The following is a 23,824-nucleotide window of genomic DNA, read 5'->3' as shown; positions in this document are numbered from 1 at the left end:
TTTGAAAAATCTCCAATATCTCAGGGTAGCTGCAGTAGACCACACACTGGAAAATTATGTGGTTTTCTGGTCACTGTATAATAAGAAAGGATTTTTCTGTCTGAGACAGAAAAGGCCTATTCAAGGTTGGAAAGGGAGTGCTGGAATCAGGAAGCTGGGGAGATAGGTCATAATAGTACGAGGATAATTAGGTCTAGTTGTCTGAACTGCTGCCAGGGAATTAGGAAGGACAGCTTCTACTTTTTCATCAGCCTAGGCAAAACATAAAGGCTAAAGCAAAACTCAAATCAACACCAGTTTCATGGTATCTGCTACTGGGGAGCTCCATCTCTGGTTGTCTATCTGCAGATAAGAGGTTTCTCAACATGAAGTGTAGGACAGAGAGAAAATAAAGTGGGAGAAGTATCAGTTCCTTTAATATAGTGGGGTTTGTGCCAAAGTCTTTGTGATACGATCACACAGTATCCCACAGCAAGACAATACAGAAATATCTATACCATTTATGGATGAAGATCCACCCCAGGCTGCAGACAAGTGAACAGCAGATAAACTGTGACCCGAGCCAGTCATGACTTTGCCCTGACTTCACAACTCGCTGTAGGAAGCCAGTTGTACAACCCACTTTCCAGGTTACTTTACTGCAGTCACTTAGCAATTCTGGATGGACTCCACTGAGTACATTTTTCTAACATTCTTTTTACCAATAAAACAAAGTAAGAGATTTTATAGCCTTGATGTGTTTCTGGCACGTTTTAAAAGCTGCTGCTAATAAAACTTTTCCAAGATGAAACAAGAAGAAAAAATTACCAAGTTGTAGCAATGTAAATATCTCATGACTTTTTTTTTTCTTTGTAAAGTTGGGCTTTTCTGCAGGAAACTGGGAATCAACATCACAGAACAAGATTGTGTTAAGAGAAGAAAACCCATGTAAGCACAACTTAGAGTGGAACAGTATCACGTTTCTAGAAGTCCCTGTTAAATGGAGTTTGAAAGAATCCTGTTTTCATGCACGCCAAGGGCTTACTCCTGCTGACCACTGAAGTCAGTGACAATTCATCAAAGGACTTCAGTGATGTATAACCTAGTCCCTAAAGCAGCAGACTGGCTTGTACCTATGGCACAGGGCAGAGAGCCAAGAGATCTTAGTGCAGATCCTGGCTTGACACAAACTCCCTGTGCTCCTCATCCATAAAGAGGGGTGATCTGTGTCTGCTTCCACTGTCAGTTCTCTGAATAGTCACTCTCTCTCCTACACACCAGAGCCTTTGTTTTTGAGATGCAGTTGTGATTTAACACTGAATTACTAATGCACACCCTTAATCATCCCAACAACTCTAGCATCATACAGCAGTGCTGTGACTCCTGCACCCTGCCCTACCCAGTTGTGTGAGAGATGGAAGCATGCCAAATGTACAGCAAGTACTTTAAAATGTGCTGTAAGCACCAGGCTCACCTGCAGTAGGCTTACCTGTGTATAAATATTGCCCTTTATGTGCATCACAAATCACAAAGTGCATGAGCTGCTTGATTTTCAAGGATCACCTCCTCTATGCTTGAAAAAGGTCCATCCTAATGAGCAGGAAGTTAAGCACGTGTACCAAGAGACCTGCATGGGTAAGCAAGGAGCTGCTGAGAATATTCCTTCTGGAGTTTCAATGCACTTTTTCACTTCTGAGATCAGAGGCAGTGTATGAACTGCAGTGCCATCACCTATCTTACACTACCAAAGAACACTTTTAATGTTAATGCTCTTTCATGACATTGACCACGAGAGGGCACCAGTACTGCTCTAAAAAAACACAAACCTGAGTAGCTGAATAAATGAATGGGAATTTGTTTGCAAACTGTACAGCAACAAAGGCCTAGAGATAGCAGCTTCCACAGTCAGGAGTCACCCACCCACAGAAAGCCCAAGTGTCAGGCGGCTACAATGGTGCACTGCGGAGGGGAGAAAGAGAATTCCCAGCTCCCTAGAGTCAACAGAACTGGAGTTTTTCCTACTTTCCCTGCAAGCCTCCCTTTGCTTACAAACCCTTTTGCTTAGGGTGGGTTGGTGACAGGTTCACACATCTTTTTGCACGAGTGTTGTCCAGAGGCTCCCTCTGCATCATCTCTGTCCTACCTCAGCCCTCCTGCACAGAAGCAGTACCTGTCTCTTGGGAGGCTCAGCCTCTTCTCTCTCAGCACAGAAAGGCTTTTCATTCCTGGAAGCCAGGTGAGCAATGCCCAAACCCACATGTTTTCAGCCCAGCAAGCCCTAGCAATGGGTTTGCTTGTTTCATAGTCCTTTCAATGAATAGTACCTTTACGGGAGGAGTGAATGATAACTCACAGAACTAGAAGGAACAGCCATAGCTCAAGCTGAACAGCTGACCTCTAAGGCATGAAGAGTTGTTTTTTTCCACAAAGATATCACCATAAGGACTTCTAGAAACAAGAGAAAATAAAAAAGCATATTAACTTTCAAGCCTGGATTCTGAATACCTGATTCCATATTATGCCATATAAACACAAAACTCTTGACTTCACAAAATCTCCCAGTGACATCTCTCTGCCAAATCCCATCTAGGAATCAGACATCAGACAAGAGAAAAATATCTACAGACACCTCATTCAAGAGCAAGTGCAATTATGTATGGATGTATAGATCACTCGCAAAGCTAATTTTGCTTACAAAGGAAAATCATTGCTAAAGGTTCATATGGTTAAGCTAAACCTTTTCCTGCAGCATTCACCGTGAATACAAAAGGATTGTTCTTTTTTGTTTTAGCTGTAAGTGAACAAAATGCTGTTTTCAACTAGATGTTTCTCCCGAGTTTTTGTGACAGCTGGATTAATTACATGCAATTATCCTGTGAAAGTAAATTTATTCTGAATTCCCTGGTAAATTTCTGGCACTTCAGAGGAATCTCCTGGCTGGGACACATCTATTGGGAAGAACACCAGGTAAGCCAGAAATGGGGGGGAGGGGGGGGGGAATTCAAATAACTCAATCTATAATCAAGGTAGGAGGTAATACAGTTACTACAGAACAAGAGTCAAAAGGATGTTTTACACCACCAGCTTTAAGCTTGAACTTCTGCCCTATTTGAACCTTTGCACTATTGATGAACCTTTCTGCACTATTCAGGTAGCTGCTTCTTCTACTGTATTCGTATTTTGCAGAAAACCAGAGCAATGAAGGGTTCCAAAAAGCAAGTATTTATTTGAAAAGAAGATTAATAGAATATTCAACAATGAACTGCACATAAAATTAGATTATTTACTTCAATACAGTGTTGTAAAATCGTGTTTGTTTAAAAATGTGTTTTTTGTGCTTGGCAATTGTTAAAGTACGGAAATTATTTCTATCAGAATTATAGGATGTGGTATTTCAGAACATTTACCTGCTCTTGGGATGCTCAAGGCTGTTAACTGCTTGTCTCAGCGTACATGTCCAATCCTGTAATCCCAGCTTGCTTTCCAAAGCTCCAGATGTATTTACTTTTTATACAACACTGCAATGCAAAATATGATTATTTTTAATATTTTTTCTACTTTTCCTCACTTTCTAACCCCATCTTCAAATCCACCAACAGAAGCTCAGGAAAGTTAAACACGTCTTTTGGGAACTGTATACACCTGGGGAAAGTGATACTGTCCTACAAAGCCCTCCTGCAACTTTATTTAAAATGGATAGAATTGCTCATAGAATAGAATCATAGAATCGTTAGGGTTGGAAAGGACCTTAAGATCGTCTAGTTCCAACCCCCCTGCCGTGGGCAGGGACACCTTACGCTAAATCATATCACCCAAGGCCTTGTCCAACCTGGCATCCACCCAGTTAAAATTGTAAGTTGATGCTGGAGCTGCATAAAAGGGACATCATCAAGATAAAAGCTGCAATTATTAAAACTGCAACACCTACAACTGTTAATTTTCCTTTTCAACTTCCACAAGGTTTTTTTCCATTACATATGTAGCTGGCAAGATGCTAGAAGCACAATCACTTTTACTTCTTGCTTCTCACAGCCACTGTTTGCAGAGTTTTACTGACACTAGTGGGACAGTGGCATTCAGAACAAAACAGCTTCCAACAAGGAGAATTTAGAATATAGTAGAGATGAGTAATGTTATAGCAAACATGCAGAGAATGCTTCTAATAGTTCTAATTTTGCACTTCATTCTTCCCTCATTTCATCACCCTGCCAGAAGCTTGACTGCATCTTCCATTTCACCCAAGCACTGCTTTTGTAGCCATTCAGCAGAAAAAATAAGCTCTTCCCTTTAGATCACCCTAAGCCTACTTTGTAGGGTGGCAACACTTGACAATGCTCTTCTATTTTACCAGGTGGGAACTGGCAGAGGACAGTTGGCAGTGGGGAAATTAAGAGTGATGAAGACTTACGTTCTGAGACTATGGTATATGCTTGTGCCAATAACACGGCTGGATACAGCTGAGAATTTCCAGTGGACAAAGAATAATTCAGGCTCCTTCTATTATGGCACTTTTCCAAATGGTACTTTTGAACTACGGTTGGTTGTGGGGTTTATAATGCTCTAGATCGACTTGTGTGTTTGCACAAGGAAACTACTAAAAGGGTTTCCTTGTCCTTCCAGGGAAACGGCAGAAACAAACATTCAGCATCTTGCAGAATGCATACTTTAACATCATGAGCATCTAGCTCTGGGGATACAGGAATCCACCTAACTCTGTTCTTCATATAGTCACTTAAACCAGTAAACTTTGAGTAAATGCTAATAGAGTAATATTTTATATTCAGATCTCCCTTTCCTGTCTGTGATTAAGATGCAGAGTGACAAATCACACCCGAGAACTCTTCTCTTTTTTCACTATCTACGAACAGTGAAGACCTATCAACTAAACACATCCTCTGTGATGCAGCTAACTTAAGAAACTAACATGAGTGAACTAGTTGTATTGTGTTTGTTCCAATCTGTTTAGTGTTATCTAATCCACCCATGAGTACCGCTTTATGAAACCTCGTTCTTTCTTCAACATGAATTTATACACATGCATTTCATTCAACCAAAACCAAAACTAAAATGATACAGGCACTGATTTGTTTTCACGTTTTTAAGTGACTTATAAAATGGATTAACCATGTCCTTTTGTATAAAACTAGGAAAATAATCCAGAATCTTTGTACGTGTTTTATATAACAACAGCTACACTTGCAATCTCTGTAAAACCCCATGAAAACTAGCAGAAATGTAGGAAACTGATTTTTTCTGACAGCAAGGCATTTCTGCCACACTATCAATGCACTTCCTCAACACTGCAAAAGAACAGAAACAAGATTTAAATATGTGAAAGAATTAGATTCCCTTTTCAGTGCATGAGAAAAGGACCCCTTTGGTCTATACCACATTTTCAATCATTTTTAATGCACTGTTAAAGTTTCACATAGAAAACATTGGCCTCTTCACTAGGCACAGAGTTATGTTCGGTTCACACACAGCTCTGAAGGTGTATCGATTACTTTCTCATATGAAAATTTAGTATGAAGACCATGGCAGGGGAATGTTGAGATCCTGACTCACTTCTTTTTACCTTCAGGGTTTTTATGGGGTGTTGGAAGTTCTGCGTACCAAACTGAAGGGGCCTGGGACAAGGATGGGAAAGGACCAAGTATCTGGGATGCTTTTACTCACAAGAAAGGGAAAGTGTTCAGAAATGAAACAGGAGATTCAGCATGTGATGGCTACTACAAAGTTAAGGTATCGTTAAAGAGGAAATGCACCTTTAGAAATGTTCTGGAGCCATGTCATGATATTTATTGCTGAATTTATTCTTCGTGCTAACTCCAGGACGAGACAGTAAATGAAAGCCCGGATTTGTGGGTTTGTGCCTAAGCTGAGATGTCTGAAGTCAAGATTTACAGATTTATATTTGTTAAAACATTCTCATTGCAAATTCTGACTAACATAATCGTGCTGCAGAATATCTCAACTCATTTTTCTGTCCCCTGTTTGATGGTGAAAACATGCTTCCACAGTTGTTAACACAAAACATTACAGGACTTTAGAGTCAAGGAAAAAATAGTCAAAAAGCACACAAGTAGAAAGAGCCATCATCTCAAAGCAAATGCAGAAAATAACTGACAGAATCCTCTTTTTTTGGGCAACTCCTCTAGATTTTCTGCATTCAGTACTATTAAAGACAAACGAGTAACTGTAGAGTCACTCTGCTTAGACTAGAGATATGTTAATTGGGTTTTCTTTTCACAGGATGACATTCAGTTATTAAAGGAGTTGAAAGTGAATCACTATCTCTTCTCTATCTCATGGCCTCGGATTATGCCCACTGGAATTAAAAGTAAGCAAAACATTTCCACCACATTCTTACCAGCATTAGCGGACATTCCATAGTTGTTTAACATTGCCTTTAAGCAGATTTCTGTTTCTTTGTCCTCAGAACAGAATTTAACCATTACCCATCTGTTGAAGCACACCCATCACTGTAATGTAAAATGCCTCAGTTAAAATGTTGAGGTTTCTATTCTTCCAGCTATTTGAAAACTAATCCAGGTAATTCCTTGTCTGTGTGTTTCATCAGCAGAGCAAGTGAATGAGAAGGGAATACAGTTCTACAATGATACAATTAATAGTCTTCTGGAAAACAACATTATCCCTATTGTGAGCCTCTACCACTGGGATCTCCCACAGGTTAGATAATGTTTAAGTAAGTGAAATGTTAATATAAATGCTTCTGATAGGAAATTTATATGGAGTTAGAAAAATGACTAAAGATGGCTACATGCTTACGTATGCTTAGAATTCTTTTCTATTAATCTGCATTTTATATACACTGAAGATCAAAAAATCTTGTCAGCTACTGAAATATAAGTAAGTCTTTTTTAACAGGCAGGTGAAACTCTAAATAGCATTATTGATTCTTGACATTCTTCTTTACAAAGGTTCTTCACGAAAAGTACGGGGGCTGGCAAAATATAAGCATGATAAATTATTTCAATGATTATGCAAATCTGTGTTTTGAGAAGTTTGGTGATCGTGTGAAACACTGGATTACTTTTAGTGACCCCTGGGTAAGTTATCAATGCTTTCCTTCCAATCACTCCCATTACATAGTCCTGTTCCCAAAATTCTGTGGAAATGACACTACAGGAAAGTATGTTAAAAATGGGAGAAGGAAAGGGAGCCACTTTGCCCCAGAATCTCAGTGGCCAGATTCTGCACAAGGACAGAGTTTTAAGATATGAAATTACAGTCACCAACACGTTGTTTCCAATAAGCCACAGTATATTATCAACCAAGCAATGAGGCTGTACATTGAAGTCAAGGGGAGGTGAGAGAAAAAGGGGAATGAAAAGGATAGAGAAACGAACCATACAGGAGAGCAGAGGATTCGAGTCCATAGCACAGCAGCAAAATCTTTAGCGCTGCTGTTCAGAGACTAACTCACTCTAAATACTCTATGTATTTGCAGGCAGTTGCTGTAAAGGGATATGACACAGGAGAACATGCGCCAGGACTGAAGCTTGGTGGATGCGGCGCGTACAAAGCAGCACACCATCTAATTAAAGTAAAGTCATGCTTTAAATTCTGTGTGAATTAAGAGGTTTTAGCAGATCATTTATGTTTTTTGATTCTGCTCTTTAAATGGAAATACACTTTTGCACTGATGTAAGTTCCAGCTAGTACACTGTGGGAACTGTAAGCCGTCCTGTTTCCGCTATGTGGATAATTAAAGAATTGCTGATAGTGCACCTGGGTCTTGAGCAAGCCAGGGAGTGTTTGTGTGCATGGGTGCAAGGTCGGGCTGGGAAACAGCCTGAGAAGTGATTGTTTATAGAATGGAATTTATAGGGGCTGAAGACAGTCACTGTGATTGATGTGGTGCTGTTTGGCTTCATAGCTCAGACCCATATCTATACGCTATGGCGAATAAAGAACTGGACTGGAACTAGTTGTGGAGGCTGTGTGGGTGTGTGTGTGTGTGTGTGTGTGCGTGCTTAGCCTCTTTCTTTACAGACACCACAATTTCCAACTAGTCCATTGCAATTATCACCCGATTTAAACCACCAGCACCGAGGTGTAGCATGGTGTACCAGGAGCTTGATATGACACTTGCAACAACTTACGTTTTCTTTATAATTTAAATATCTCTTTTACAGTATGTTTCAAACTGGGTGAGTAACAAAAGACCCAGGTTACTCCAGAACCAAGGAGTAAAAATCCTGACCAACAGCTTTGAACTCGAATTCTGAAATGAACTTGACTTTTGCAAACAACTTGAGTAACGTTAGCTCTCCTGAAAATGAACTTTGACTTGCCTGAATAAATTAGGCAAAGACATCCAAAGATGGGACACTGGACATACACTACACTGCATTTTTATTACCTTCATAGGGACCTCCTGGGATTTAGGGAAGAAATCATGCAAAATGCTTTTTTGACATTTTATATGAAATGAAAGCTCCCACTATATATATAAAAAATTATGTGATATTTTAAACACACGGTGCAAAACCTGCTCTTGATCTTTCAGCACTGACTACGGCATAAGATTAAAATGTGCACATGATCTATTTTCTTTAACTTCCAGGCTCATGCAAAGGTATGGCACTCCTACAATGACACATGGCATAGCGAGCAGCAAGGTAATAAAGATTCATTCTGTGATTATGCTTCTATTTATATTAGTGTAGTAAAGATTATGTAAACTGCAGAATTGTTGCTTTGTGGTTTAAGGTACGGTTGGAATTTCCCTAACAAGTGGCTGGGGTGAGCCTATTGATCCACACAGCCAAACAGACAAAGTTGCTGCTGAAAGATACATACAGTTCCATTTGGGATGGTTCGCAAATCCGATTTACAAAGGAGACTATCCAGAAGTTATGAAGAATTACATAGGTAAGTCCCAGTAACCAACTATAACATGAGGAAATTCTACATTTACAGCATATTACAATGACCACCATGTAGTTTAGTCCAGTATGAGGACACAGGAGAGGCAAGGCTAAGCAACAACAAGTCCTCAGCAGTCTAGGGGACACGCTAGAACTATGTTGAGCTGCTCTTGAGTCCAACAGTTGCTTATCTCAGTGCTCCAAACTGGAAAGGAAGCAAATACTTCACTTTTCAAGTCACAGTCCATTTTAGTGCCCTGATTGAGATAAGGAGTTCTTAAATATCTTTCTTTAACATAAAAAACAAAGAACCAGTAGTTTTCCATCGCTACAGCTTGCATTTCTATAGGGTTCTTCCACTACCTTTGTTACACAGGATGAAGAAAGTAGACAACATACCCAGCAGCAAAGCACTTCTTGTGATGTTTCCTTTCCAAGCATTCTGTTGACATTTATCAATGCTCTTTGGAAAAAAACCCTAATCACTTTAATTCACTTTCTTCTTCATGTATGGTACCCAAAGTGTGAAAGATTATTTCATCTTCAAAAAGCAATCAAACTAAACTGCCCTCTACTAACACCAAGTTCAGGAAAGCAGCATTTACTGTTGGCGAGGTAAAGAAACCAAATCTCTGTGCTTCTCAGGTGTTTCCTATAATTACTTTAATAGGTAAGAAAAGTGCCCAGCAGGGCCTGGGGACCTCAAGACTACCAACCTTCTCAGCACAAGAGAAAACCTACATTAAAGGCACATTGGATTTCCTGGGAATAGGCCATTTTACTACTCGTTATGTTCTACAGAAGAACTTTCCTTCTCTACAAGTGCCCAGTTACCACACTGACTATGATCTGGCTGAACTGGTGGACCCAAAATGGCCAGCTCCAGGACCTAAATGGTTATATTTTGTGCCCTGGGGATTCAGAAGATTACTCAACTTCATTAAGGTGATTATAGAGTAAATCTTTAAAAGGAGAAAAACAAGATGCTGGTTACATGCAGGAACTACACTTACACCATTTTAGATTGTCAACTTTTTCACCTACATGTGTCTGGTCATACTGGGAAGTTTCTTTGCCACCTTGATTTCAGTTCAGAAAACTACAGAATTGAGTAACTTCAAAATGAAAAAACAGCTAAGTTAAATTCCTACTTACACATTTACTTACTATTACCTTTAGGATGAAAAATCAAGTAAAATGCATAAAAAATGATTTTCTAAGTCTTGTGTTCTGTATAGGATGCTTTTGTTTATATGAACCAGTCTAAAACCATCTTTGTTTGCAGACGCAGTACGGGAACCCTCTCATTTATGTGACAGAGAACGGAGTTTCTGAAAAGATACAGTGTACTCAGCTGTGTGATGAATGGAGGATAGAGTATCTGAAAGCATATATTAATGAAATACTCAAAGGTAACTTTAAAAACATCTTTTTAGTGTGTGAGCTTTCTGAGTGTTTTCACCTTCCGATTAATTTTTTACATCATAGAGAAATAAATACTCACAAATCTAAATGGACAAAGTAGACTAATAATTTTCCACAGAATTGAAAACCCAGCCAAATGTAGTGATGCTGATAACTATAATAGCCTACATGAGATTTAATACTGTAATAGATCATCAGTTTCCACTTTTAGAAAGGAGAAATTACATCTACGAGCTCTGGTATCTCTAAGCTAAAGGAAGCATTTTCAAACAATCTAAACTACTTCACATTAACCATTGTCCTGTCCTCCTCCCCAGCTCCTTCTGGTATAAAACAAACCACCTACAGAACCAGATTTTAAGGATGACAAATACAGGCAACAAGTTTAACAGAATCATTTCTATTCTGTTTACAGCTCTGAATGATGGTGTAAATGTCAAAGGCTATACTGCCTGGTCACTTCTGGATAAGTTTGAATGGAACAAAGGCTTCTCTGAGAGATTTGGATTTTATCACATTGATTTCAAAAACAAGAACAAACCACGATACCCAAAAGCATCTTCTGACTATTATAAAAAGATTATCAGTGCAAATGGATTCCCAAACCCAAGAGAGGTGATGTCAATTGCTAGTTTTATTCTTTTCTCTTTCTCTTTGATATATGGGCAAATATCACCTTGAATTTTGGGAAACAACTTGCATGAATGCAGTGCTTGAAACAACACCTGGGTTCTGTAAATCAGAGATGTGTTAAATACACAGACCTCCAGAGACAAAATGGAAACAGCCTCAGATACTGTTTCTAAAGCATTTCACAAACTCTAATGGGACTTACTGATGTGCTTTGAGATTTGAAATCATGTTACTATCAGATTTCTAGGCAGAAAATTACACATGTGCTGCCTTATCAGAATATGGAATATACCGTGTGCTTTTAAAAATGTTATTAAACAATTAACTATAAAAAAATACATTGCAATAAAAATCACAGAGATAAACATAAACCTTCAGAAAATCATGTGTTGACAGAATAAAATAGGTTCAAGACAGTTGTAATGGGCAAATGCTCAGGGACAGAGAAGAAGCTTCTGAAAATGAAACAGTCTTACAGTTTAATCAACCTTCTCAGGTGGACAGCTGGTATGGGGAAGCCATGGACTCCTGCTCCACCACACACCAGAGCCTCGCTACAGGTAATTGTGCCTTCTGTTCTGTTTTAGAAAAGCATATCATGGTTTTCTAACTTTAGATTTCTCAGCAGAGTAACAGAATGCTTCTGTTACTAGACCCTAAAAGATATTTTCTCCCTGAAAGCACAACAGCTTTCAAATAAAATAAGCCTCTCAAGAAATGTCTGTCTTCACTCTCTCCCACTAAAGTCACCATAGCTAAGTGGATCAACTTTGCATGTTAACAGCATACACAGATGAAGGAGTTACTATTTAAAATTAAGGCTGGAGATGACAGTATTCTCCTTAAGATGCTAAAAGTGCTAAATGCTCTTTCAAACAAGCCAAACCCAGAGAAATCAAGACAACCTTGCAGACAGAAAAATCTCTAAATCATAGAATCCACCAGTTTGGAAAAACCTTTAAGTTCATCAAGTCCAACCATTACCCCAGTACTACCAGGATCACCACTAAACCCTGTCACTAAGGCCCTCATGTACATGTTTTATGAACGCTTCCAGGTATGGTGATTGGGCAGGCTGTTCTAATACCCGATCACCCTCCTGGACAAAGAAATTCTTCCTAATACCCAGTCTAAACCTCCCCTGGTGCAGCTTGAGACTATTTCCTCTAGTCCTATTGCTTGTTACTTAGCAGAAAATACTGACTCCCACTACATCCTCCTTTCAGGTAGTTGTAGAGAGTGATAAGGTCCACCCTGAGTCTTCTCCAGACTAACGCCCCCCCCCAGTTCCTTCGGCCATTCTTCATCAGACTTTTGCTCCAGACCTTTCACCAGCTCTGTTGCCCTCACTTCCCTACTCCTGCTGCCACGCTATTTCTGATACAAGCCTGGGTGCTGTTGGCCTTCTTGGCTGCCTGGTCACATGGTGGCTTATGTTCAGCTCCATCAATCAGCACCTCCAGGTCACTTTCCACCGAGCAGCTTCTCCAGCCACTCTTGCCCAAGCCTCAAGCATTGCACGGGCAAAATAAGAGTATTGGAGGGCTGTTTCTGCCCGGTTTCGAACCGGGGACCTTTCGCGTGTGAGGCGAACGTGATAACCACTACACTACAGAAACCCACCACATTTGACTGCTACATAAAATGGAACTATAAAAAAATGGGCTCAGGACTTGCCTAAAGTAGTATCAAGCCACATTTCTGATCTTTCATACTCCTGGTAACAAAGCTAACAACACCACAAGTTCCAGCAGCTGCTGAAGAATACCTAATGCAGCAGACTTTACTTGCAGTTCCCACAGTGCTAACACATCTCAGTCAAGACCTTCCCAGAGTAATTGAGGACCTTTCACAGTTCCTGAACTAGAATTAGTCTAGCACAGTGGGTTTCTGAAACTTTTAGGAAAGACTAAATAAGCACTATAAAGTCTCAGAAGGAGGATGAGATAAATTCCACATGCTAGAAAAGGTCAAAGCAATCATCCTGAATGTATCCTACTTGGCCTCAGCTGCTGAGTTACACATTCTGTGTGAATTAACTGCATACTGACCTCCTTAAGGCTTATTTGTGGAGTAAAATACTACAAAATAAAACCCATTTGACTTTTTTAAAGAAAAATCATGAAAAGGCTGAAGCACTTCCTGAGGATTTCTCTCTGACAACTTTTTTTCTACCTTTCTCTTGGGGTGGGGAAAACAAAAATCAAAGTAACAGTAGAATACTGCTAATGCACTGAAGCTAACTCATGGTAAGCACGGTATTTGCAGCCCTTTGAATACTGCCATGTCTTCAGAAATTAAAAAGAGGGAAAACTATCATGGATTTGCTCCAGCTTTTGCAGACTTACAGATTTTTTTCTGTTTTTGTCAAAGTTAACATTTAACAAAGTAATTTTAACAATAAATGTTAAAAAAAATCCTTAATCTTTTAACTCTAAGAATTAGTATACTCCAGTAGATTAAATATCTTGTTTATTATTCATTCAAATTTTAGATTCCCTGATTGCTCACATGGAAATGGCGACAGAGATTGTTCTTCCCACAGTTTTCACACTCTGCATACTCATCAGTATTGTCCTACTAATATTCTACCTTCGAAATCACAATTAAAGTTGCATGCTTAGACACACCTTCATTTTGCCTAATGAATAAGTGCAACTGGGCTTGAGTTTACCACAGGCACCTCTTTTCTACCACTGCAGAATGGAACATTAGGAAAGGGTAAGAGATAAAATTTACTGAGGATAAACCAGGAATTATAGAGATTTATAGATTTTAAGAATCACGAGTACTGGGGATTCCTTACTCCTATTTATCAATAACTTTTTTTTTGTGCAAAACATTTGTCTCTTATTATTTAATCAGCATACGCTATACTATGTAATTGTTTCAAGTTGCACTACCAAAACATCAAACTATCAACATAACACATGCAACTATGATCCCAACATACTTCAATGCTTATGCCCAACCAATTATGCTGAAGAAAATCAGCAAAAGTATGCAAGAAAACTGTTAAAATAATTCAGTTCGTATTGAGGGGAAAAAATAATCTGGAGAGAGAAGTAAATCCAAGAATACTTCGATGTATAAGTACAGGGACAAAGGAAACCTAACTGTCAGAAGTCCACACTGCCCTGAACAGCTTTCCAGATATACCTGGAGGATGAAATGGCACTTGACACCAGGAAAACATGACAGTATTGCTTGTTCTGTTGGCTTAATTCACCCTTTGAACATTATCTGACCACATTCTTAAATAAAAAGATCTGAAACCCCAAAGTGCAACACTTTATTGAACGCTTGTAAATAAGTGAACAAAAATATCTACTATATTTTCAAAATAATTATCCCATACAGTCATTATTGCACAACATTTATAACAAACTGGACGCAGACAGAGGAATTATGTCCATGTATGTCAGTCACACTTGAAGCACACTAAAGCAAGTAACTCGGGCAGATGCATTGTTCTTCAAATCACAGAGTGTTTCTAAATATACTGTTGGGACACAGATAATACTGAGCTTTCATCTTTACTGTACCTTTCAAGGGCCTGCCTGCAGAGAAACACGCATTTATCTGAAATGCACCTGACTGCACTTGACCACTGTAATAAAATACATTCTGTCTTGGGTGCTTGCATTAACTGTGGAATCGGATAAGAAACCTGCATAAAAGAAAGAATAAAAATGGGATTAGCCACTGTCCTTGGAAAGAGAAATTGTAGAGATTGGGTCATGCAGCAGCTTCAAGAACTGGTTTCAATACTTTTACTGTAAGAATCACTTCCTGACAAAAACTGACAGGAAAGCTTTACCAAAGCATTACCCTGTAGCAAACCTCACCCCAAAAGGCTATTTCTGTACCAGTCTACATGCTTAATTCTTCCCCATTCTCACGCTTCTGTCATTTTAATTCTAAAAACATAACACAGCAAAGGTGAGAGGCAGAAAAGTCACTGCTTTCTGAAACTCTCACATTCTATAAATATCGTTTCAGCCTTTCAATAAAAGAAAAAACATCATTTTTCTTTAGCTGACAAGCTTGAGTAAGAAAAATCTCAGACCCACTGAACCCAGTATAAAAGCCAAATTTGATTCAAGTGTCTACTTTTATTATTTCATTTTGCCACAAACACTCCTTACTTGTATTGTTTGACGTCATATGTTCAACTGGAGGATTAGTACTAACTTGCCATGATGTTTTAACCTCCTTCGGTCCATGCCCACTACTTATATCCACCTTCCACACTTCTGGGGGACTGCTGAGAGAATACCAAAACCAGTCCAAATTCAGTCAAGGTATTCAGTCACATCTCAATTTTAATGCTGCAAACATTGAGGGTTCTCTTACTCTTGATAGAACTTCTTGACAAGAGCCGAGCCGATGGGCAGTTGAAACACATGCTTCTCATCTAGAGGATTCTCTCTATAATACTTCATGCAGATTCTACAATAGACAACAATTGGTTACTTTGGAGGAATGCTTATGCGGCACTGCATAAACCTTGTGTAACATGAACTATACTCTCAGATTTTATTATTTCCTTTCATTTTCCATTTTAGTCACAAAGCAAAATTTAAGCAGGAAGATCCAGCTGCTCCTTCTGCAGTCTCATTATCATCAACATTAAGGAGGGCTGCTTTGTAAAGAGAGTGCCTTTACAACTGCTGAAAAGAATTATTTCTTATTGTCATTTCAAGAGCAAGAAGTAAAATGAAATAATTACTGTGTCAAAGGGAAGAGGTTCTCGTGTTTTAACTGAAGTAGGACTGTACAGCTGACCATTATTTCCAACATATGGTGAAGCTTTTGAACACGATGAACTTGTTCTTGTAAATCCACTGATGTGGAAATGAAGTAATCCTGGAACAGCAAAAAAGCTTCTGCTCTTAACTGGACACTCAATGTCTACAAGCACACAACACAGTCTCAGGGTACTAAAATAATTTTCCTGCTTCTTTTGAGATGGCAAAATTTTAAGAACAGCCCAGCAGACTCAGAACTATGTTCCATGCTATCCAAGTATGAACAGAAGTTCTCTGTCCTGCCTGACAGCCACCCATATCAGATACCTAGGAAGTCATATATGAATAACGAAACAACATGGATATTTCTGCGGTACGTTGTTCCATCCTCACGATTTGCAATACAGTTTCTCAGCTTACAGGAATGACTGCAACCCCCCATCAGCTAAGTATACTCTACACTGCTTTCAGAGCTTAAAAAATAAAGCATCTTACCAAATAGGTCAATGTTGCAAGTTCCTGGCCTGTGAAATAAGCAGGAGAAAAAAAAAAAAACAAAAAACAAAATTAAAACTTACTACATCGTGTCAGATGAAATAAAAATACCATTCAGGTAATCAAATGGGGAATTTTACCAAAGAAGAGTCACTAGGACTGCAACGTTATTTATTGACATGATTACTCATTAAAGACAAGGAAAAAAACCTGTAAAGTGACATGGTAGGGCTGTTCTTTTACTTACAACCAATCCTGCACAGTGAAGAAACCACATATTTGAAGACAACCCCTCTTCTTGCGACATACAGGTTTACAAATAGTGAAAATGCAAAAGCAAGTGAAACGAAGAATGAAAACAGGATGACAAAGCAAGAAAGAAATGAAGCAATAAAGGAAAAGAAAGGGTTTAATAACAATGTTAAAACACAAACTCCTCCTACGGATTCAGAAAAGCACCCCTGTCCTGGGTTCAGGAACTGCACCAGCTGCTAGGAAGAACAAACATAACTTACAGCTGAACCCAGGCCAACCCTAAACCAAATTATAATAGGGAAATACTCAGATCTCAATTTGAGAAAGCAGCACACAATCATACAAGTTATAGTTATTTTAAAACTTTTTTTTTTTTTTTTTAAATTTTGCAGCCATATACAACTGCAAAGTACAATGACCAAAGGAGGCTGGCAACAGCCTTTCAGCAGATGGGAGCAGAAGCGAGATCGAGGTTACCCGAACCATCATTGTTTCCTGCACAGAATACCTCTCCTCTTGAATTCTAACCATGTTAACAGCTACCAGGCTTACCTATGAAAAAATTGACATAATCCTTCTTCATCTTATCCAAACCAATCTCCAAGAGCATTTGAATTGGAGTGATGCCAGTGAGAGAAACAGCCTCCATCTTTCCATGGTAAGACTGTTGAATCAATTTGCTCAGCAAACTGCTACTCCCTTGATGAATCTGAAAATTAGAAAGGTTTTCTTGTGATGTAACTGTACAAAATAACATAATCGTCAGTTAGAAGTACACCACCACGGACACAGAGGCAACCTGCGACACCTCAAAGTAACTTGAAAACAATACAACACAAATGAGGGGCAATAAAGTGACAAGAACTATACTGTACTTCAAACAACTCAAAATGTTAATGTTTACTGTAAAATACAAGTACAAACTTATTGTTAAATACAAATACATACCCAGGGCTGTATCTCACCACGTTCCAGGGATTCCAGGATCAGTGTGAAACATGCCATCAACTCCTGATAGGAACTGACACCTTAAAGAAAAAAAAAGGGTGCAATATTTTATCAATCCATATCATGACTTTAAAAAGGGTTACTCTAAAGAAACTACGACCAAAAGAGACCACTGAACTGTGTATGACTGCTGGAGAACAGCACACAGCAGAGGCAGATTGTCATAGAACACGTTTTAGCTACATTCTCTCTATAGACATTGAAGATCAACACACTTCTATAAACTTAACTGAACAGTTGCTGCACTCAAGGGGAATGAATGCAATTAAAAAGATACATAAGCCAATCCCTCAAACAGAAAGGACTTATTATAATCTCTGGAACAGCTTAACAAAAGTTATTTCTGTTAAGTGATCTGAAAAAATAATAATAGAAATATATTTTACTGAAGGACCATGAATGGTATTACAAGAATGATATTTATATGCAGCTTTATCAACTTAAAAGATGTCCCATGTCCTTCGGATCTAGAAAGACAATTTCTAAAGCTTTCTGCTTTAGAGCACCTGACTGTTAGCAATTGCTTTGTACCTTTTACAAATAAAATGAAATACAGTATCTGCTGCTAGATGTTGCTCTACCTTTTTATGTTGCAAGAAAGTAAATCAACTCACATACCTAAAATTGGCTCTTTGAGGAAAAGACAAAACTGTTGATAATTTTCTGAAAAGCTTAGTCCTTAAAACCGAGAGAAATTCATATTCATTTCACTGAGAAAGCAACACAGAATAGTAGACACAGAGAACAGAAGAACTAATGGAAACCAGATGAGGCAAAACCCCACAATACACTTACATTTCATTTTGCACCATAATTGTTCAGCAAAATCCAGGTCTCCTCGCTCACTGAAGATAGATTTTATTGAACTGTCCACTGCCTCTGTGTCACATTGGATTTTCTAAAAAAGTTAGTTGGTCTTAAGTAAGACAGGATGTCTAACGTTGAAAGGCCTTGGGAATTTAACTTTTCTCCAGAGATCAAAATAGGATGCATCACTAATTTTTCCTCTTTTTCCAGGGAAACTACCACCTAGAAACTACTCTGCATAGTAGTTTGGAAGCATAGTTTTATTTAAAACTGAGACTAATTCCATTCAGAACTATCACATTGGATAATTGCTACCTTTGGACCATGAAGTGAAACCTACCATCAGAAAGGCTTTGGATCACAGCCAAGTAAAGCTCAAACAAACTGTCTAATAAAAACCTCTCAAGATGATCCTTCTCTCCTTACAATGACACGATCCATAGAGCATTGGTAAACAGCAAGAATAGAGCCTAGCAAGCACTAGCTCAGAACAACCTGTGTTACACTGAACTTACATGATTAAATAACTGTATGTACAACCAGCAGTGCCCTTGGAGACTAAAATGAATACATAAATAGGTTCTCAGAACAAAAAACTCTTGTCATCCCCATCCTAATTATTTCCGGTTTAGCTGATACAAAACACATTCGATTTTTAGCTTATCAGTGATACACAAGTTCCCTTTCAATAAGGAAAAGGCCCAAATCTTTTCTTGTAGACTGAAAAGGAAATCTGAATTTCTCCATTGCTTTAGAATATCTCAAACCCCTAGATAAATAAGACAGATACCCCACTGATACCATTAAATTGGCCCAAAAGCATTACATTAGTCAAGAAAAGCAAATTAATGCTAGAACATAAATACTATATATTAGAGAAGATATTACGCAAGTCAAAATTTGCAGTAACTACAGTGGTTATAAGGGTAAAAAGCTGACAAAATAATCGGTAGGAAATCAGATATACCTCCATTCCATCTCTGTTTCCAGACACACAACATCCATCCAGCTTCCTCTTTAAATCTAGTAGAGGAGAAAAATAAATTTCACCACTATGGAAGAAAAAAGTATAATCAAACCAATCATCTAAAACCCCAGAGACATCATCACAAACAAATACCCTGACCAGATGGCTAACAGACCAAATGCATCCATTTAGAAACGGGTTTTACTGGGCAAGGACATAGTCTGAAGATCGAATTTCTTAGTATTTCTTACAAGCCCTGCATTTTCGCCATATACCTTTACTACATGCTGTTATCTGAGTATTGCCTTGTGAAGTGCCAGTGTGGAAGCAGTAAGGAGCAGCAGGCGGTCTGTTAAGCGTCTGGCTTTCTTCTACATGATTTCTCAAGAGTTTTTGTCTGGTTTATCTTTTGTCCAAGCTTAATCTACATACCAAAAATTTTACAGTTGCACTTGAGAAGCTTTTGCATCCCTGCGTCTGCTTCCCTTATTAGATTTGGTTTCTAGTACCTTAAAACTTCTGACAAGACACACAGCGTTCACCACAGTTTTCACAAGTCATTTTGTATGCTTTAAGACATCATCAAAATAGTTTTCCACCACCAAACGGACATTTGGCACATGTGGAATTGCCTTTTACTTCTGTGAAATGTGCCATCCCTCCCTCCCCATCTCCCCATGTAAGAAACAGCAATTACCAGCCAGAAATTCCTGGACTAGTTCAACAGCAGATTCAGGCTCTAATGGCTCAGGCCACTTGGTCACACCTGTCTTCAAACCTTCAGCCAAAGCCTAAAGGCAGCATGAACATCGAAACAACACAAATCAGTTCTTGTGTGAGGTTCTGCACGTCATACTTCAAAAAGCAGTTAACGTCCCCAAGAATCACACATCTCTCTCTGTACAGCCAGCCATGATATCAGAAACTTCTTGAATTTCCTGGCTTGGGTGTTCATGAGTCCTCTTTGTATTCAAGGTTCCCAAAACTGAACTCAAAGTTTATTCGAAAATAAAAGTTACCCTTGAAACATCTGGTGAAGTTTTAAATAAATTAACACATAAAAATCACCATTCCATGTAAACCCAAAACTCAAACTTCTCGCTTATACTTACAAGGAGAAACTGCAGTTCTCTGTATAGCTGATACACAGGACTTCTGGGGTCCCCAGGCTCCAGGGCAATATTCTGAAAGTTCCAGGAAGTTTATGTCAGTGTCAAGCCTTAGAAACCAACTGTCCTAAAACTGTCATTAGTGAAATGCATTTCAGCATAACTGGTAATTTAGACTTTAAACGCTTGTGTTGCTTAGACAGTCGCACAAGTATCAAGAGTTAAGCTTATTTTCTATCCTTTACATGGCTTATGTCATGAGTAGTGTAAAGAGCTCGGGTTTGCTTGCTTCTTCCTTCTTGACTTACCAGTGTGGCAGCTGAAATTAGTGGGGGTGTGTCCAGAATCTTATCAACAGTATTCCATGTAATATCAACACAGATATTGATTTCAGATTCTACAATTGTGTCCTCCAGTGCAGCAGCTCTGAGAAGTTCATACTGAGCAAATCCTTTTGTTGTCACCTAGGATGAACAGGTTTAAAAATCAAAAAAAATACAACACTGGTTGGTTCGTATGCATGCAAAAAAATCACTTTAAAAGCATTTCACACACACACAGAAAGGGCTAATATCAGAAAAATTCATTACAACACAGGGAGCTCAAATGTTACTTCAGGAGAGACTTATATTATGGGCTCGTACTTAGGTGAGTTTTTAAAAAGAATCTATAAAGCTTCCCAAAACCAGCATCATAAATCCAAAACCAGAGTTTTAAAACTTAGACTGGAAACTTGACAGACCGTAAAAACTTACGACAGATGAATGATGCATTATTTTATGTTGCATTTTGAGCTCTCCCAGGTTTGCAAAACAGGTTTTATCAGCTGTAGGACCTAGGAAAGAAAAAAAAGAATAAAAAAACCCAAACATTTGGCATAATTCAAATTCAGAACTTCTTTTTCCTTCCCCCGCCCACCTTCCCTTACTTTCAAAGCAAGGCAGTACCAAGCCAACACCCCACAACAGACAACTTTGGCATTGCTACATCGACATTCCCACAGTTTTAAGCCTTCCATATTTTATTGTGTGTCATTATAAGCTTACCATCACATGTAACCATATGCAAATTGATCCCCATGATTTTGTTTCCAGCTTTGAGAGGCTCAGCTCCAAGCCAACAGGTATGTTCAGGATCAGAACCGTCACACCTTATCCAGAGGGGAGGAAGCACAACCACTTCACCTAGCTTCAAGTGGGTCATGTTTGGATTTTGAACCATGGTAAACAAGGAAATCAACTGTCTGAAAATACAAATGGGGAAAAAAGTAAGATGCCAGCAAAATACAGCTAAATCCAACCCTACGTAAAACCGAACCAGTGTTTATCACACTTTGTTAGCGGACATTAAATCATTCTGCAAAAAGAATGCAGTCTCATAATCCTCTTGTTACAGCTTTCTTTGCTCTCCTACACCCAGCCAGTCCCACTGACCTCACAGGACAGCTTGCAAGTGCCTTCCCAATACCTGGACTTCAGGTGCTTTGTGGGAATACTATTAGCCAGGAGAGGCCATCTTACAAGATGAAAAGCAGTCATATCTCCTCACTCAACTAATGCGTAGTTTAACTTGGGGGGATTCAAAATAATACAGGTTCTGAATATTGGGAAGAGAGACAAAAAAAATATGACATCTGATGACACTTACTTTGCTCTTCTGACAGAAAGAGGCACTGGTCCAGAATTCTCCTTTGGTAAAAGCACAGAGGCATCTGCTTTTGATTCTTCCATGGAGTCACTGTCTTCACTGGGTCTCTTTAAGAGAAATAATTAGATATGTAAAAAAAACGGAAGGTGTGTGAAAATACTTGATGGGAATTCAAAAGTGTGGATTAATCAACAGCACGTACACTTACTGCTTTCTGCAAAACATAAATCATAGTGTTTCCATGCCAAAATCTTTCAACGGGACTTTCACAACTATCACCAATCAAACAGATCTCTACATCACTCTGAAAAAGAAAACAGTTAAACTTTTAAAATACACTACATGTAAATACTGCATTCCAGCACATTTTTTATACCAGAAATGGCAAAGGTAACTAATTCGACGAACTGTTTCCCAACCCTATTACAACTATTCACTTATCTAAGGCTGGCTGACTTCAGGAAAACACAGTTCCTGCCTGCTGTTGGTGGAATCAAATCAGCTGCAGAAATGCAACAATTTTTTGCTCACCAATGTGGAAAATTTAATCTCTAACAGGTTGATTCTATGAGAAGCTGAAGTTTGATTTGATCAACAAAACTTCAGATATCTTGATATCTAAGGGGACCTTGTTGTCACAACTGCAGTTACCAGACATCTTGAGATGGAAAACGCTTATTTAAAGTAACATTAAATACCGATCACTTCTCTTAATGTCTCGTGAGAACTCTAAACAAAGTCTGGAGACATTAAATAACTCAAGAATGAAGGAAGACCAATCTGTCTTTGGGCTTTTCCATGCCCAGAGAAGTATTGTTTGATCCTTTGCAACTAGTTTGGTTTTCATATTACTGTATACTTCAACAGCCCCTGATTTTATTTTCAAACTATTACCAAGCTCATATAAATTCCAAGATTAATACAACTAAATAGCACTGACGCTCTCCAGCCATTGCTATGTGCCAAAAGCTACTAGAAGCAATTGCCATTTTCATACAGATAGCCCAATCCCCCTAAAATTACTTAAATAAAAAGCATGCCATCAGAAGCTGCGAGTTTGAGGCATGAAAACGCTACCTGAGGGCAGCCACTGCTGCAGCAGCTGTTTCCTCCCCACACAGCTCCACTGCGCACCTTCTGCGCTCCACTGGGCCGCCACCCAGTAACACTCTCACCTGACCCATATAGTCATTTTGAACAACTTAATTCCTATCAAGTACCGAGCAGCAGGTGGAACGGAGGAATAAGAAGGGCAGAGAGGGCTGGCGGCGACCCGGGAAGGCGGCACCGAGGCCCGCGTCTCTCCGCCCTAAGACAGGCGGATGTAGCCCTAAGATAGAGATGGATTTAAGAGGTGTCGCTGAGGTAAATTTTCGGTTTTACGCCATATTCTCACATATGCCTCAGCCGCTAATCAGTGGCTGAGTATTTTAAACAGACACACTCAGGTTACGTGACTATATTTTCATATATATGTTTACCTCTAAGAGATATGGATGTTCAGGGATACTTTCCCTTCCTTCTTCATATATCCTGAAAGAAAACGTTGAAAGTACGTTAACACTTAACGTACATACATTTTTTTTCCTCAGCGTTCCTCATTAAACAATGAACTGCATAAAAACAACACGGTCCTACAAACAGAGCCCCTGCAGCCTCTCACACAAGACCCACTCGATACCCCCACCTCAGCCACCCCCTCCCCTAAGCAGAGGCCCCTGCAGGCAGAGACCGCTGCTTCTGGCAAAGCCTCACCGGAGCAGACACTGGTACAGCCCGACCGCACCCCGCCACCGCTGCTCCACCACCATGACTGCCGCCCGCCACAACCGAACTGCGCGCCTCACCCGCCCC

The 23,824-nt window shown here is 39.2% G+C and overlaps 2 protein-coding genes and 1 non-coding gene across 8 annotated transcripts; 1 reads left to right on the top strand and 2 right to left on the bottom strand.

The window, feature by feature from the left end:
* Positions 1-5,508: 5,508 nt before the first annotated feature.
* LCTL (lactase like) lies at positions 5,509-13,577 on the top strand (the record flags this gene model as incomplete). The annotated part of the gene is made up of 12 exons (XM_057430522.1): positions 5,509-5,721; positions 6,232-6,319; positions 6,560-6,669; positions 6,921-7,049; positions 7,451-7,546; positions 8,570-8,624; positions 8,716-8,877; positions 9,544-9,818; positions 10,159-10,285; positions 10,714-10,913; positions 11,428-11,491; positions 13,426-13,577. Coding segments are annotated over 12 exons (1,635 nt in total), but the record flags the coding sequence as incomplete, so codon positions are not given.
* Positions 12,478-12,550, bottom strand: TRNAV-CAC (transfer RNA valine (anticodon CAC)). The gene has a single exon. It is a non-coding gene; the product is annotated as a tRNA-Val (tRNA).
* A 634-nt stretch (positions 13,578-14,211) lies between the features above and the next one.
* On the bottom strand, positions 14,212-22,298 carry ZWILCH (zwilch kinetochore protein). 6 transcript variants are annotated; one of them, XM_057430515.1, is made up of 16 exons: positions 22,173-22,291; positions 21,971-22,077; positions 21,370-21,566; positions 21,079-21,158; positions 20,632-20,787; positions 20,327-20,398; positions 19,912-20,005; positions 19,215-19,270; positions 18,236-18,338; positions 17,381-17,460; positions 16,985-17,141; positions 16,178-16,206; positions 15,664-15,800; positions 15,288-15,383; positions 15,080-15,198; positions 14,212-14,851 (listed from the first exon to the last, which is right to left on the bottom strand). In XM_057430515.1, the coding sequence occupies exons 1-16, from the start codon at positions 22,200-22,202 to the stop codon at positions 14,841-14,843; spliced, it is 1,524 nt and encodes a 507-aa protein (XP_057286498.1). In that variant the 5' UTR covers positions 22,203-22,291; the 3' UTR covers positions 14,212-14,840. The 6 variants fall into 6 exon arrangements, 4 of the variants coding, with proteins under 4 accessions (XP_057286498.1, XP_057286497.1, XP_057286496.1 ...); XM_057430514.1 differs by having other exon boundaries at positions 14,212-14,601; positions 15,080-15,195; XM_057430513.1 differs by having other exon boundaries at positions 14,212-14,601; positions 22,173-22,289.
* Between the last annotated feature and the right edge of the window lie 1,526 nt (positions 22,299-23,824).

Source organism: Pezoporus wallicus, unplaced genomic scaffold (genome assembly GCF_028554395.1).
Source record: "Pezoporus wallicus isolate ANWC-B61680 ecotype Strahan unplaced genomic scaffold, APGP_CSIRO_Pwel_v1 contig_14831, whole genome shotgun sequence".
Taxonomy (NCBI): Eukaryota; Metazoa; Chordata; class Aves; order Psittaciformes; family Psittacidae; genus Pezoporus; species Pezoporus wallicus.
Note: the sequence above shows the minus strand (reverse complement) of the source record. Positions and strands in the feature narration are given on the sequence as shown.

Coding starts and splice junctions, on each gene's coding strand:
- ZWILCH (XM_057430513.1), bottom strand. CDS start 22,202: ATGATTTATGTTTTGCAGAAAGCAGTAAGT. Junction 20,006..20,326: donor GAGAACTGCAGTTTCTCCTT/GTAAGTATAAGC, acceptor TGCTGCCTTTAG/GCTTTGGCTGAAGGTTTGAA. Junction 14,602..15,079: donor TATGACGTCAAACAATACAA/GTAAGGAGTGTT, acceptor TCTTTTATGCAG/GTTTCTTATCCGATTCCACA.